The sequence below is a fragment of the Acipenser ruthenus genome, chromosome 33 (genome assembly GCF_902713425.1).
Source record: "Acipenser ruthenus chromosome 33, fAciRut3.2 maternal haplotype, whole genome shotgun sequence".
NCBI classification, from domain to species: Eukaryota; Metazoa; Chordata; class Actinopteri; order Acipenseriformes; family Acipenseridae; genus Acipenser; species Acipenser ruthenus.
This window is the reverse complement of record NC_081221.1, coordinates 9,308,058-9,320,012: the sequence shown is the minus strand read 5'-3', so window position 1 is coordinate 9,320,012 and position 11,955 is coordinate 9,308,058. Positions and strand designations below refer to the sequence as shown.

The 11,955-nt window shown below is 36.3% G+C and overlaps 1 protein-coding gene and 1 long non-coding RNA gene across 6 annotated transcripts in view; one reads left to right on the top strand and one right to left on the bottom strand.

Moving 5' to 3' along the window:
* The first annotated feature begins 1,189 nt into the window (after window positions 1–1,189).
* Window positions 1,190–11,955, top strand: part of zgc:161969 (uncharacterized protein LOC569044 homolog) — a 35,749-nt gene continuing 24,983 nt past the window's right edge. Inside the window, exons 1-3 of one of the 5 annotated variants that reach the window (XM_034055459.3) lie at window positions 1,190–1,819; window positions 9,508–9,565; window positions 10,124–10,354. In XM_034055459.3, the coding sequence (XP_033911350.3) occupies window positions 9,517–9,565; window positions 10,124–10,354 (280 nt within the window). In that variant the 5' untranslated portion in view covers window positions 1,190–1,819; window positions 9,508–9,516. Of the gene's footprint in view, window positions 1,820–9,507; window positions 9,566–10,123; window positions 10,355–11,955 lie in introns of those variants that run through there. The other 4 variants (XM_034055456.3, XM_059006606.1, XM_034055457.3 and 1 more) reach the window with 4 other exon arrangements.
* LOC131704950 (uncharacterized) lies at window positions 10,501–11,868 on the bottom strand. The gene is made up of 3 exons (XR_009310066.1): window positions 11,782–11,868; window positions 10,941–11,020; window positions 10,501–10,550 (listed from the first exon to the last, which is right to left on the bottom strand). It is a non-coding gene; the product is annotated as an uncharacterized LOC131704950 (long non-coding RNA).

Genomic DNA, 11,955 nt, shown 5'->3' with positions numbered 1-11,955 from the left:
CACAGACGCGATTTAAAAAAAAAAAATAACTCATTGTATTGTAAAAAAAATAACTCATTGTATTGTACAACGTTTTTGGAATTTAAAGCTGTTAATAATAAAAAAAGAAAAAAAAATGTTAATGTTTTTTGGACCTACATTTAAGTTTGAAACGGGACTTAATCTTCATTCATTGACTGGAGAGCCTATTGAGGTGGTGGATAGTTATCCATATCTTGGGATCTGGCTGGATCCATTCCTGAAGTTTGATCTGCATATTTTAACTATCTCAAAGAAAGCAGCTCAAAAACTGGGTTTTCTTTTTCGACAATGAAAAAATTTTATGCTTCAAAGTAAAAATCATGTTATAAAGATGTCTATTTTTCCTTTGTTTGATTTATGATACTTTATTTTATATGCCTCTGCTGAGCAATTAAAAAAAAAATGGATTGGCTAATGAACAAAGCAGCCAGATTTGTATTAGAATGCCACCCTCAAACCCATCGCTGCCAGTTACTGGCTTCTTTAAATTGGATGCCACTTAATTGTAGAAGGCGATTGCACTGGGTGCTTTTTGTGTGTAAAAACTGTAATGTTTTGTTGCTACAGGTAAATATACCCAAATGTAGTTTACGATATAGCCTTGCACTTATTTATCAAGTGCCTTGGAGAAGGTCCTGGGTTGGCTGATCAGCATTTAGCTACAGTGCCCCCTATGGCATGGAATAAACTGGACAAGGGATAGGATCAAGCACCAGATAAATAACCCAAATGTATCCGCTAAACGAAGAATAATGACTAAGATTACACGGTTCTAAGAATTATCTAAGTGTAAATGTTTGTGATCTAAGATTGAATGTGTGATGAGATCGTCTTTAGAGTGGTGTTGTTTTATGGATGTGAAATTACTGCTGTCTGTTTCTGGTCATCTTGCCAGGACACACTTGTAAAAGAGGCCTCGGTCTCAATGTTTTTTTTTTCCTGGTTAAAGAATGAATAAATAAATACAAACATGTACAGAAACATCTGCAATACCATATGGATGAGAGTTCAGTTGTTTTATAATTTTAAGCCAAGACAGACGTTTCAGTGCAGTCACACCTTCATCAGGACATCAAAGTATAAACAAGAATCACACAAATATATACAATTACTGATAATTACAGATTTATAGCAATCACAACTACAATAGATGGACTCCAATTAGACAGATTTATACAAAAACACAAAAAGCATACAAAAATACAAATAAGCAGTAAAAATACACATTGCATAAAAAGTTCTAATTTCAAAGATACTTTAAAGTGCATAAATCTGCCTGAGGAAACATGATTCTCAAGCATTTGATATATAAAGATAACAAATTTCAAGAAACACATATATAAAACATGACAGAATTACAAAACAAATTTCAACTGTCACAATCATAAATTGGTTCTTAAATTGTCTCATAAAATTGGGAATTGTAGAAAAGTCCGTTTCTTCTGCCATCTGCCCAATGCTTTGTGTTTCTCTCCACCTCTTGAGTGGGCTCCAATAATGGCGCCTGTAGCGATTACACACATTGAGTCATGGGATTGACGGTCATATCCTATCCTTGGGTTCATGGCGAAGATGGCGGACAAGATGAACCAATCAAAACGCTGAACTCTGCAGCTCCTTGGGAGGTGTCCGGGGAGGGGGAACCAATACTGCGAGAGGCTGTTGTGTGCTGCATTTTTTCGTGAACACATCTTCATTTAGACTTTGAATTACAAGTGAAGATACAGTATTATACAGTTTTGGTGAGCGTTTAATAAATATCAAGGACCACCACTGAACCATCATTCTGGAGGGAGACGTAAGACGTTTTTTGTTTTGTTTTTTTTTGTCTATGTGAAATTAAAAGTATTCCCTTTGACTTTTTAACATAATGGTCAAGTCAGAAGTGAATGAATGTTACAAGTGTTGCTACATAAGCATGCTGACCTTGCGAGCCTACGTCGTAAAACGGGGGGCAGAATGTTGCTTTTCTTATTATGTAATAATTATACCTGTGCAGTGTTTATATGTTTGGGTTACACATACTTGAGTGTGTGTGTGTGTGTGTGTGTGGTGGCTAATCTGAAATCTTTTTAGTACGGTAGCGTATTCGTATGCACAATCAACCGTATGATGAGTTATACTTGGGTATATGCAGTGTTATGTTAATCACTTATTTGGTTTCATTAAACTCACACGCTTGAATCTGAGCATGCGTCCCCTGGTAAGATCAGTGCAAAATGCAAGCCTTGCATAATACAACACCATGATCAATTGTGTTAGAAAGAATGTTTTTAAAAAACCGTGTAAGCCTTGAAGTTCTTGGTGGGTTTCTTATACCATATTACTTTTTTATGTCTAATTCTGGCATAAAATGTCCGGCAAACATGTTTATGTTGCTTATAAGCGCATCGCCTTGCCTTTTTTTGTACTAGTATTATACGGCAGGGCAGCGCCTATTAAACTTTAGTAAGACAAATCGGATTATGGGATACAGTACCTGTGCACATCTGAGCCTTACCGCCGCCAATAGGAGTCCCACGAGAAGTATTTACAAATTCTTTACCATGGGCTCTGATTTCTGCATTATAAATGTTCAAATTTTGCGATTGCTCTTTAAAACGGAGTGCAGTTTATTTGTACAATTTTGTCTTTTATAGGGCTGATTTCAATTGTTCTCCCCGTACCTGCACTATCATATTTATCCTGAAACACAACGTTTAAATACAGATTAAATACACCAAACTTTTATTAAAACTTTAGTAAAACTTGTGAGTTCACAGTCAGCAGAAAGATGAATACTTTTTTTTAAAAATCCTGCCCTTTATGCAGTTTTAATTATAGTAGTTTAAACCCTTATTGCTGGGCGGAAAAAGAAAGTAATCAAAAAGTAGCCTAGAATTATTATTTGTTTATTTCACAGAGGCCTCTATCCAAGGCGATTTACAGAGACTAGGGTGTGTGAACTATGCATCAGCTGCAGAGTCACTTACAATTACGTCTCACCCGAAAGACGGAGCACAAGGAGGTTAAGTGACTTGCTCAGGATCACACAGTGAGTCAGTGGCTGAGGTGGGATTTTAACCGGGGACCTCCTGGTTACAAGCCCTTTTCTTTAACCACTGGACCACACAGCCTCCTGTGTGGTCAAGTGTAGGTATTCCATGTTACAGAACATTGTGGTTGCAAGAAAATCATTACATTTGCTGTATCACGTTGTCAGTTTCAAAGCATTTTACGCAGTTAATGCTATGGCAAGCCAAGTTATCGTTTAGAGATACCTCTAAATATTTAAAGATATCTTCAAATATTTCAAAATACAGGTGAACTCCACTTATAACGGACTCCAAGGGACAATGGAAAACTGTATTTTATAATCGAAGTACATAGTAAACACAATTTTAAATGCTGTATGTAACTGCGAACATAAGTACCATACATATAAACAATACAAGAAGGCTTAACTGCCAAAGAACTGGTTTATTATTTGTACAAAACACACCCCTGTGGGCCGTACAATGTAATAATTAGTACCATTTTACAAATTTGTATTTGGGAAATGTAATTAAAATTGTATACGTTATTCGTTTAAACTGTAAAATGGCTGTGCCAGAAGAACAAAGGTAAACAGCAACTGTTTTTCCTCCGTCACAAACACCGCCGTGACTGTCATTTACTGTCCCGGATGTACGTTATTTGCGCAAAAGACCTGCCTGTGGAACAGGAAAACTGTACATGTTAAACGATATATACGTTTATAAACGAAATCGGTTTTAACCAGAGTAATTCCCCATTAAAACCCATGTTTGGCAGGGACACGCCTCCTCAATGCGTTGGAAACAGAACTCTGTTCTAACAGGATCTGTTATAAGTGCCTGGGTGATTCCACGAATAGAGGACATTTTTTAGATTTTGAGAAGTTGATTTTCTTTTACATTATTTTCCAACTTCTTAACATTCTGTCAGAAAAAGGACATGTTAAACTTTCAGAAAAAGTGCCATCTCAGGATGTTAAATTCTCTTAATTAAGAGCAATTTATCTATTCATGTTCTGTATGTAATGTCAACCCTGTTACAGACATTGATTTCAATACATATTTATGATAAGTCCAGCATTTTGTTATACATAAACTGTCCTTTGTTACACTGAGTTTATTTGCAAAATATGAATATTTAAAAAAAAAAAAAAAACATTTTTTCTAATGATTAAGCCATAGAATTAAATTTCGCACGTCAAAGCACTCACATTTTTTTTAAAAAGTTATAAATGGCAGGAGAATTACACTCCAGTTTTCAGGTCGGATCATTGCTCTCTATTCACAAATACAAACAAGTACATGTGTTATTTGTAAAATCCTACAATTTCAATAAAATCTTTACAAGTAACAGGGTTGACAGGGACAAAATAGGTTAGTTCTCTTATAGTTTGGTTCTAATTTAATATTTTCAACTTTTTATAGGCAGTGACCTAAGGTAACAGACACAAGGAGGACAAGAGATCAAGTGAAAAAAATGTATTAAACATTGCTTAAACATAAAACTCCAAAGGCATAATATTCATAAGTTCTAAGTTCTAAAACCCCTTAAAAACTTTAAACTGTTACTTAATTCTTAAAAATCATTAAACTCTAACAACTTAAAATATATATGCATTAGAAAAACTTTCTTAAAACTTAGTCTGTTGCTTTCAATTTCTTAGTTTATACATTCTTTTAATAGTTTTGGCAAATTATCATAAAAACAAAATCATAAAGTTACCTGAGTCACATTTAAGCTCATAAAGTCACCAGTCAGTCTTTAAGTCACCACATGGCCTAATATATTCAGATGAACTACTCTGGACAAAGATCTACCCAACAAGCTCAGACCATATGTCTCTCTCTTCGACATGGCGTGCAGTGACCGGCAGGGGAGGTGGAATTAAGCGAATGATCTCATCAAACATGTCCCGTATCATATCCTCTCGAGCTGGCCTGATTGTATACAGTATAACTATTTTGTGTAATTTGTATTTACATGTATTTATATCAACCCTGTTACTCTGGAAAAGTAACAGGGTTGATGGTAACAGGGTTGACGTTTAAGGTTAAGGTCGGCCATTACTCACCATGTGGTGAAGGTAATGGGAGCACATGCTGTGCATTAAGAAAGGGATCAAATTATTATATTGATCATATTTTAAATGTAATAAAATGTCATGGTTTTCTATATAAATTGAGGGTAACAGGGATGATGTGGTATGTTCGTCCCCTTGTGTCAAACAATATAAAACATTTTTAAAAATTGTCTAAAAGAGGAGCAACTTACTTGTTTGTGCACCATGGTCTTCCTGGTGGGTAAATGATGTAACTTCCTTAGAATCCCATGACTTGAGGAACAGTACCATGTTTTATAGGGGAGTTTCATCATAGTAACAGGGTTGACTGTGGATTGAGGGACATGAATAAATTGCATTTTTTATATTACAGATTAATTAATATTAAAAGATATGTATCTGAACAATAAGAAGACAATGTGGATTTTATAATATTGGCGAGATTTTGAGAACATGTTTGGATTTTATGGGTTATATGCTTAATAGAAGTTGCAAGATCATTATTGGGGACATGGCAGAATGCTGATCTTCTTAGACATAAAAGTGTTTTTAATACATAAGAAAAAACCTTGGATGACTGACATTGTGCTTTATTATTAGAAAAACACACATATAATCACATATAAACAGCAGATAAGTTAATGTTAATTCAAAACTTTTCAAAAATATGTTAGAGGGACACAAAATGCCCTCTATTAGTGGAATGACCCTCCTATAAGTGATTTTAAGATATTTAAAATACATTTGGAGATATTTGAAAATTATTTCCAGATATCATTAAATTGAGCTTTAAATGATAGCTTTTCAGATATCTTTAAATCCTTTCAAGATCTCGGAATATTTGAGATGTTTAAATAATTTTCAGATATCTGAAATTCAATTTGAAATATCTTGAATGACTTCCTATTCATTTTAAGATATTATTATTATTATTATTATTATTATTATTATTATTATTATTATTTAGCAGATGCTTTTATCCAAAGCGACTTGCAGAAGTTCAACACAATATAAAAGTATGTTACAGGCAAAATAAACATAAATAAAGGAAAATACAAAAAAGATACATATAGGAATTTACAAATGAAGGTTGAAGTAAGTGGTTTTTGAGAAGATGGTGGAAAGCAGCAAAAGACTGAACAGTCCTGAGGAGAACTGGTAGCTGCTTCCACCACAGGGGGACAAGGGAAGAGAAGGAGCAAGCATGGGAGGAAGGAGAGTGAAGAGAAGACATAACAAGTCGGTCAGTAGAGGATGAGCTGAGAGGGACTGGAGATAGGAAGGGGCATAGAGCGATAGGCAAGAGGAAGTCCATTTAAAAGAGCATTTTCACAGGAAGTCAATTAGAAATATCGAAATGATTTACAGATATCTCTAAATGAACATGGAGTTATTTAGTTCTCTAAATGACAGTTGGGTGTACCATGCTAGCAAACACCATTATTTAAAGACATATCTCTATTTCATTTTTAGATATCTCATTTAAAATTAAGATATCTTCAAAATGGTTTATTTACAGATACTTCAAATTTAATTTAAAGATATCTGCAAATGGTTTACATATGAATCTAAATATTTCAAGATGTCTTAAAATGCATTTTGAGATATCTCTAAATGATAGTTTGGCTTGCCATAGCATGCTCCGTCCTGCAACAATGTAAGATCAGGATACACTGCAATACAGAGAGGTTTTTTTCTTTCTCCTGGCCAGAAAATGTTGTAAAATAATGTGTGATTAAAAAGTTCAGAGGAGTCGGCAATATGTTTAAAAATATAACCCATGCGATAAGGACAGCACGGGACACAGCTAAGGGCACATACTGCGTTTTGTTGTAAACTTTTGTGTTCTGTAACACTTGGATTCCTTCAGAATCAAATGTCTTAGTACTGATTCTAGATAAAATAGACTTGAAGAAATAAAGTACAAAACGTGCTCAGTTTCCTCAACACTGTGAAGTTTGTTCTGCCTCTAGAAGCAGAGTTACTGTGTATCTATCCAGTTGAGCACTGGGTTTATAAGCGTGTTACATGCAGGCCTTTGATTTTAAGAAGGTTGAGCCAGACAGACAAAGCACAAATATTTACAAGCTCGCCGCTCTGCTTAACGGAACAATAATGCACTTTCATTCTTTATTTATTTATTTATTTATTTATTTTTTTGTAGAGTTCAGTTTTTTTGCAGGATTCTGTAGTACATCAGTTTTTCTGTAACCAAAGGTGGATTCTGACTTGACTCTCCACTGAGTACCCTTAGTCTCCCACTGAAACGCCCACCAAACAAAATGCCATATGTGAAACCAAAACTTATTAAACAAGCATTTTATTAAAAAAAGTTCTTCTGGGTAATGTAGTTTAAAAACCAATCCCTTAACCCTTCCACTCCAGTGAACATTCTACCTGTTTGAGGTCTGACTGACATAACTTGGCTTTCAGCTTGTATCAGGACAAATATCCACTGAAACAGCTGAGAATCTGAAGATTAAGAGAATAACATTTTCACTCTGATGAAATATACCCTACAATTCCATAGTTTGAATGTAATTTTATTTTTAAATGTAGGCAAATTCATTTTTATTCAGAAATGTCTCCAGAAGTGTAATTTAGTGATCTACTTACAAGTCTGATGTAGTTTGAATCTTTTTATTTTATTATTTTTTGTTTGTGTCATGCACAAAAATTAGATGGGCTCAGTTTTGTTTGGACTGAATTACGTTTTGATTTCCTGAAGCAAAAATGATTATTAATCACTAATTGAGTGTGTTTATTCTTTAATAAAAGTAAAATCATAAAAATGATATTCTAGTTGTGTGTGTGTTTTGTGGGATGGTGAGGGGGCAAGTGGATTTTTCTAGCAATTTGTCCCTCGGACTAAAAGTTCTTATTTATTATTATTTTTTTTTATTAATTGCACAGCCCTGCACGGGGTAAATGGTTACTGAGTTATGAGCCCCCAAAGTGGACGTCAGGCCAGAAATGGCATCCCTTCAACACCTCGGATGTCAATACTATAGAAGTATTTACAGTATTGTGTGTGTACACATCATATTTAGTGTGGGATTGATGCTTACTTTGCTGGCACATGATTCTTTTATATATATTATAAAAGGCAGATCTAGAAAGACCTGGAATTGCCACAAGGACCAGTCTCCTCGAGAAATAGATGCAAATACAATTTTGCCAAACTATACAATACTGTATATACTGTACATAGTTTAGCTGATAATAATTTACATAGAAATCGCAGTTGTTTTGCTGTCTGTTATTTGCTATGCAGATGCATGCAAACCTCCAAAATACCAGTAGTGAGCCATTTCAAATTATAAAATGTGCTCTATTTATTTATTTAAAATTTAGTCGTTGCCAATGGTTTTTACCTTGGTTTTCTCCCCAATTAGGAATGCCCAATTGTTATTTGTATCCCGGTTCACCACTGCAACCCCCTGGTGTTTCGGGAAACTGAGGCTGGAACACGCGTCCTCCGAAACGTGTTCCTGCTAATCCGTCATTTTTCACACTGTGGATCCACAGCGAGGCCACCAGACATACTAGTGCCGGAGGACATCACAGATTTGATGGCTGCACTGCAGAACTGCAGACGCCCTGTCGGACACGGGTCGCTGGTGCGTGGTGAACCGTGAATTCCCCTGCCGACATAAGTCCTCCCTACCCGGGCGGCGCTCGGCTAATTGTGCGCCGCCCCTTAGGAACCTCCAGGCACGGTTGGCAGTGACATAGCCTGGATTCGAACCTGCGATCTCCAGGCTATAGGGTGCATCCTGCACTCCACGCAGAGCACCTTTACTGGAAGCGCCACTTGGGAGCCCCCCTAAATGTGCTCTATTTAAGTAGAAGGATACATTTTACAACATTTTTTTCTAGACTTAGGAAGAACATAGCTTTATGAGATATTAAAAGCAAAAATGTCTGCTATCCCTTTTGAGATCCGAGGTGCTGAAGGGATGCCATTTCTGGCCTGACATCCACTTTGGGGGCTCATAACTCGGTCAACATTTACCCTGTGGCACTGACATTGCCTATATAGTGGTGTTAGATAACCCGGAGAAACTACAGAGAAGATAACTGCAGTGATTCAGGAGTTCTTGCAAGTACAAGACATTTTCCCCTTTTCTACATTTACATCCCACCAATAGGTTAAACTAGCAGAGCAGTTCTGTGGGTGCAGCAAGTATCAAGACAGTATCTTGAATACTTAGAAAGATCTGAGATTTCAAACATGGGCCCCTTTTCGCAGGCAACCCTCATTTATAGGCCTGTAATTTGAAAATAAATGAGCTGAGAGTTGGTATTTTGGGATTCTTCTTAAAACACTCATGCACTTCCATATGCCATAATTAACAGTTAGCGGAAATTCCAATCTGTGCAAAAGGTTGTTATTTTTCTTCAATACACAGGTCACCAAGATGGAAAACATTAAAGCAGAAGATGATCAGCTGCCCTGCACTGGAACATGTAAGTACATGATTGGAGGGGAGTTTCCATTTTGCATTTTGGATTATTTCATTGGATATACAGATTTTATAATTATAGTATAATAAAAAACACGCTGCTTTTAATTTCGGTTTTTTGATTACAAAAAATATATTGTGGCTCTGGAGAGAGACTGGACTAATCACAGTGCTAAAAAGTAAGAGTTATGAATATTGAGGGAATTGACTAGTTATTCTGGAACAAAGGAGGGTTGTGGCAGACTTGATAGAATTTTTTTATAATCCTAAAAGGAGTTAACAAAGTTCACCCTTGTCACTATTTCAAGAGCAGCACGGAGACCAGGACTAGAGGTCACAGTTGGAAACTAAATCGATTTTACGCAGAGCAGTGAGTGTATGGAGTGGATTATCAAGCCACGTAGTTGTTGCTGAGTTTTTAAGAGATGATGAAACTAAATTCTAGGAGCAAACAGCTACTAGACTCAAACAAACATTGATAGACCTCCTCTTGTTCCTAACTTTTCTTATGTTCCAAAGTGATTATATTCCAATTGAATTATTTTGTTTCATTACCCTACAGGTGCAGAAGATGAATCAACCCTTGATATACAGGAAGGTTTTAAAGTGGAAGTCAGTCCCATTGAAGAAGAGGGATCTGAATTGCAATATCCCTGCATTAAACAGGAGGAGCCTGCAGTTAAAGAGGAGGTGCTTGAAGTACAGGTTGCTGAAATTAAAGAGGAAGTCTCTCCCCTGGATCATGGTGAATTATCACAGGACGGAAGACAAACGTCTTCTACCAGCACAACAAGTAAGTTAAACATTACAATGCAGTATTCTTACAGGTGTAGAAGTACATAACTTACGGGATTTCCATTGCAGTGACAGTCTGTTGCCTGTATCAAGGTAGAACCAGTATGCAGGGCCTATATAGCCCTGTAAATATGATGTGTTGATTCCTGTTCTAATATGGCTGCCATATTGGGTCATTGGACTATAGGTTTCTTCTGTATAGAGAAAGTACACTTTTGAGTTACTGTGTACACAGCTGTATTCTTTCATTTTTTTAGTTTCATTAACAGTGTTGTCCAATAAAAATAAAGTAACTTTTTCTCTGCCACATTGTTTTAACCTCTTGCCATATCAATGCAAATGCTTTACTTAGGGACAGTTTTATTCTATGAGCCTGTCAATAAGTTCTATTACAGGTGGTGTCCAGTTAAAATTATGTTATACAATGGCAAGAAAAATTCCTGAGCTCAGATTGGTCAGCCTTGCACTAGACCCGTGGTGTCATTGATCTAGTACTAGCAACCTCCTCACTAAAAGCCTAGACAGACATATCAATCCGCCACAACTGTCAATAACACTGAATAAATTACTGAAGTGAATTTTACCTTAAACAACATGACAACTGTGGAAACCTCGTTTGGTAAAGAACCTTCAAACACAGAGCAGCCAGGAGACCAGACAGCACCTCTCAATGAGAAAAAAAAACATTAAAAAAAAGACACCTGGAGACCGACTCTGAGGAACTAGACAAGATAGAATCTGACAGAAATGAAGCACCCATGAAACGACAAACCAACTGTGCAGTCAGTTTTTTATGACTATGTGAGGGAGAGTAACACAGATATAGACTTGAAAACTGTCACGATAGAACACCTTAATACAGTTCTACGACAATTTTATGCCTCTGTCAGAAATAGAGAGCCGTATGGCATAAGCAGTTACGTGGGGCTCAGAGTGGGCTTAAACAGACACTCAAATGAACTGCCCCGAGCCGTAACATAAATTTCCAATTAAACGTCATAGTTAATACTTTTACTAGAGTTGTAAATGGAAAACAGGAACTATTTTAGGAGGCGTAATGTTATTTCCACATTTATCTAATTTAATTCACGTTTAAATATGTCTTGTTTGCTATTTTTTACAGTGAGCCATTGTATAATAGGAATAATGTACTCCAGGGCGTGTGTTGTGCTGGGATAGCATCACTTCTCGGGTGATGCTATCCCAGGCATGATGTTATCCCAGCACAACACACGCCCCATCGTGTATTATTCCTTTAGTGGCACATTGTTTTAACCTTGTAAGGATTTTGACCGGTATCTTTTACTGTTGTTTTAACAAGATGGTGTGTGTGTGTGTGTAATATATATATATATATATATATATATATATATATATACACACATTCATACAGTACATGCAATGTGAAAGTTGTGTGATTCTCACTAGCCCACGCCTCCACCACGTTGCTTTCCTGCAGTGCTTTCACTCTTCACTCTGTCTTCACACTGCGTTCATGCTACTCTCCTGCATATTTCCTTCCAGTCTTGTCGCGTCAAGGTAGCGTCATTCTTATTCTGGTCCGTGAACTGCAGCAGTACAGACAGCAATATGTGTTTT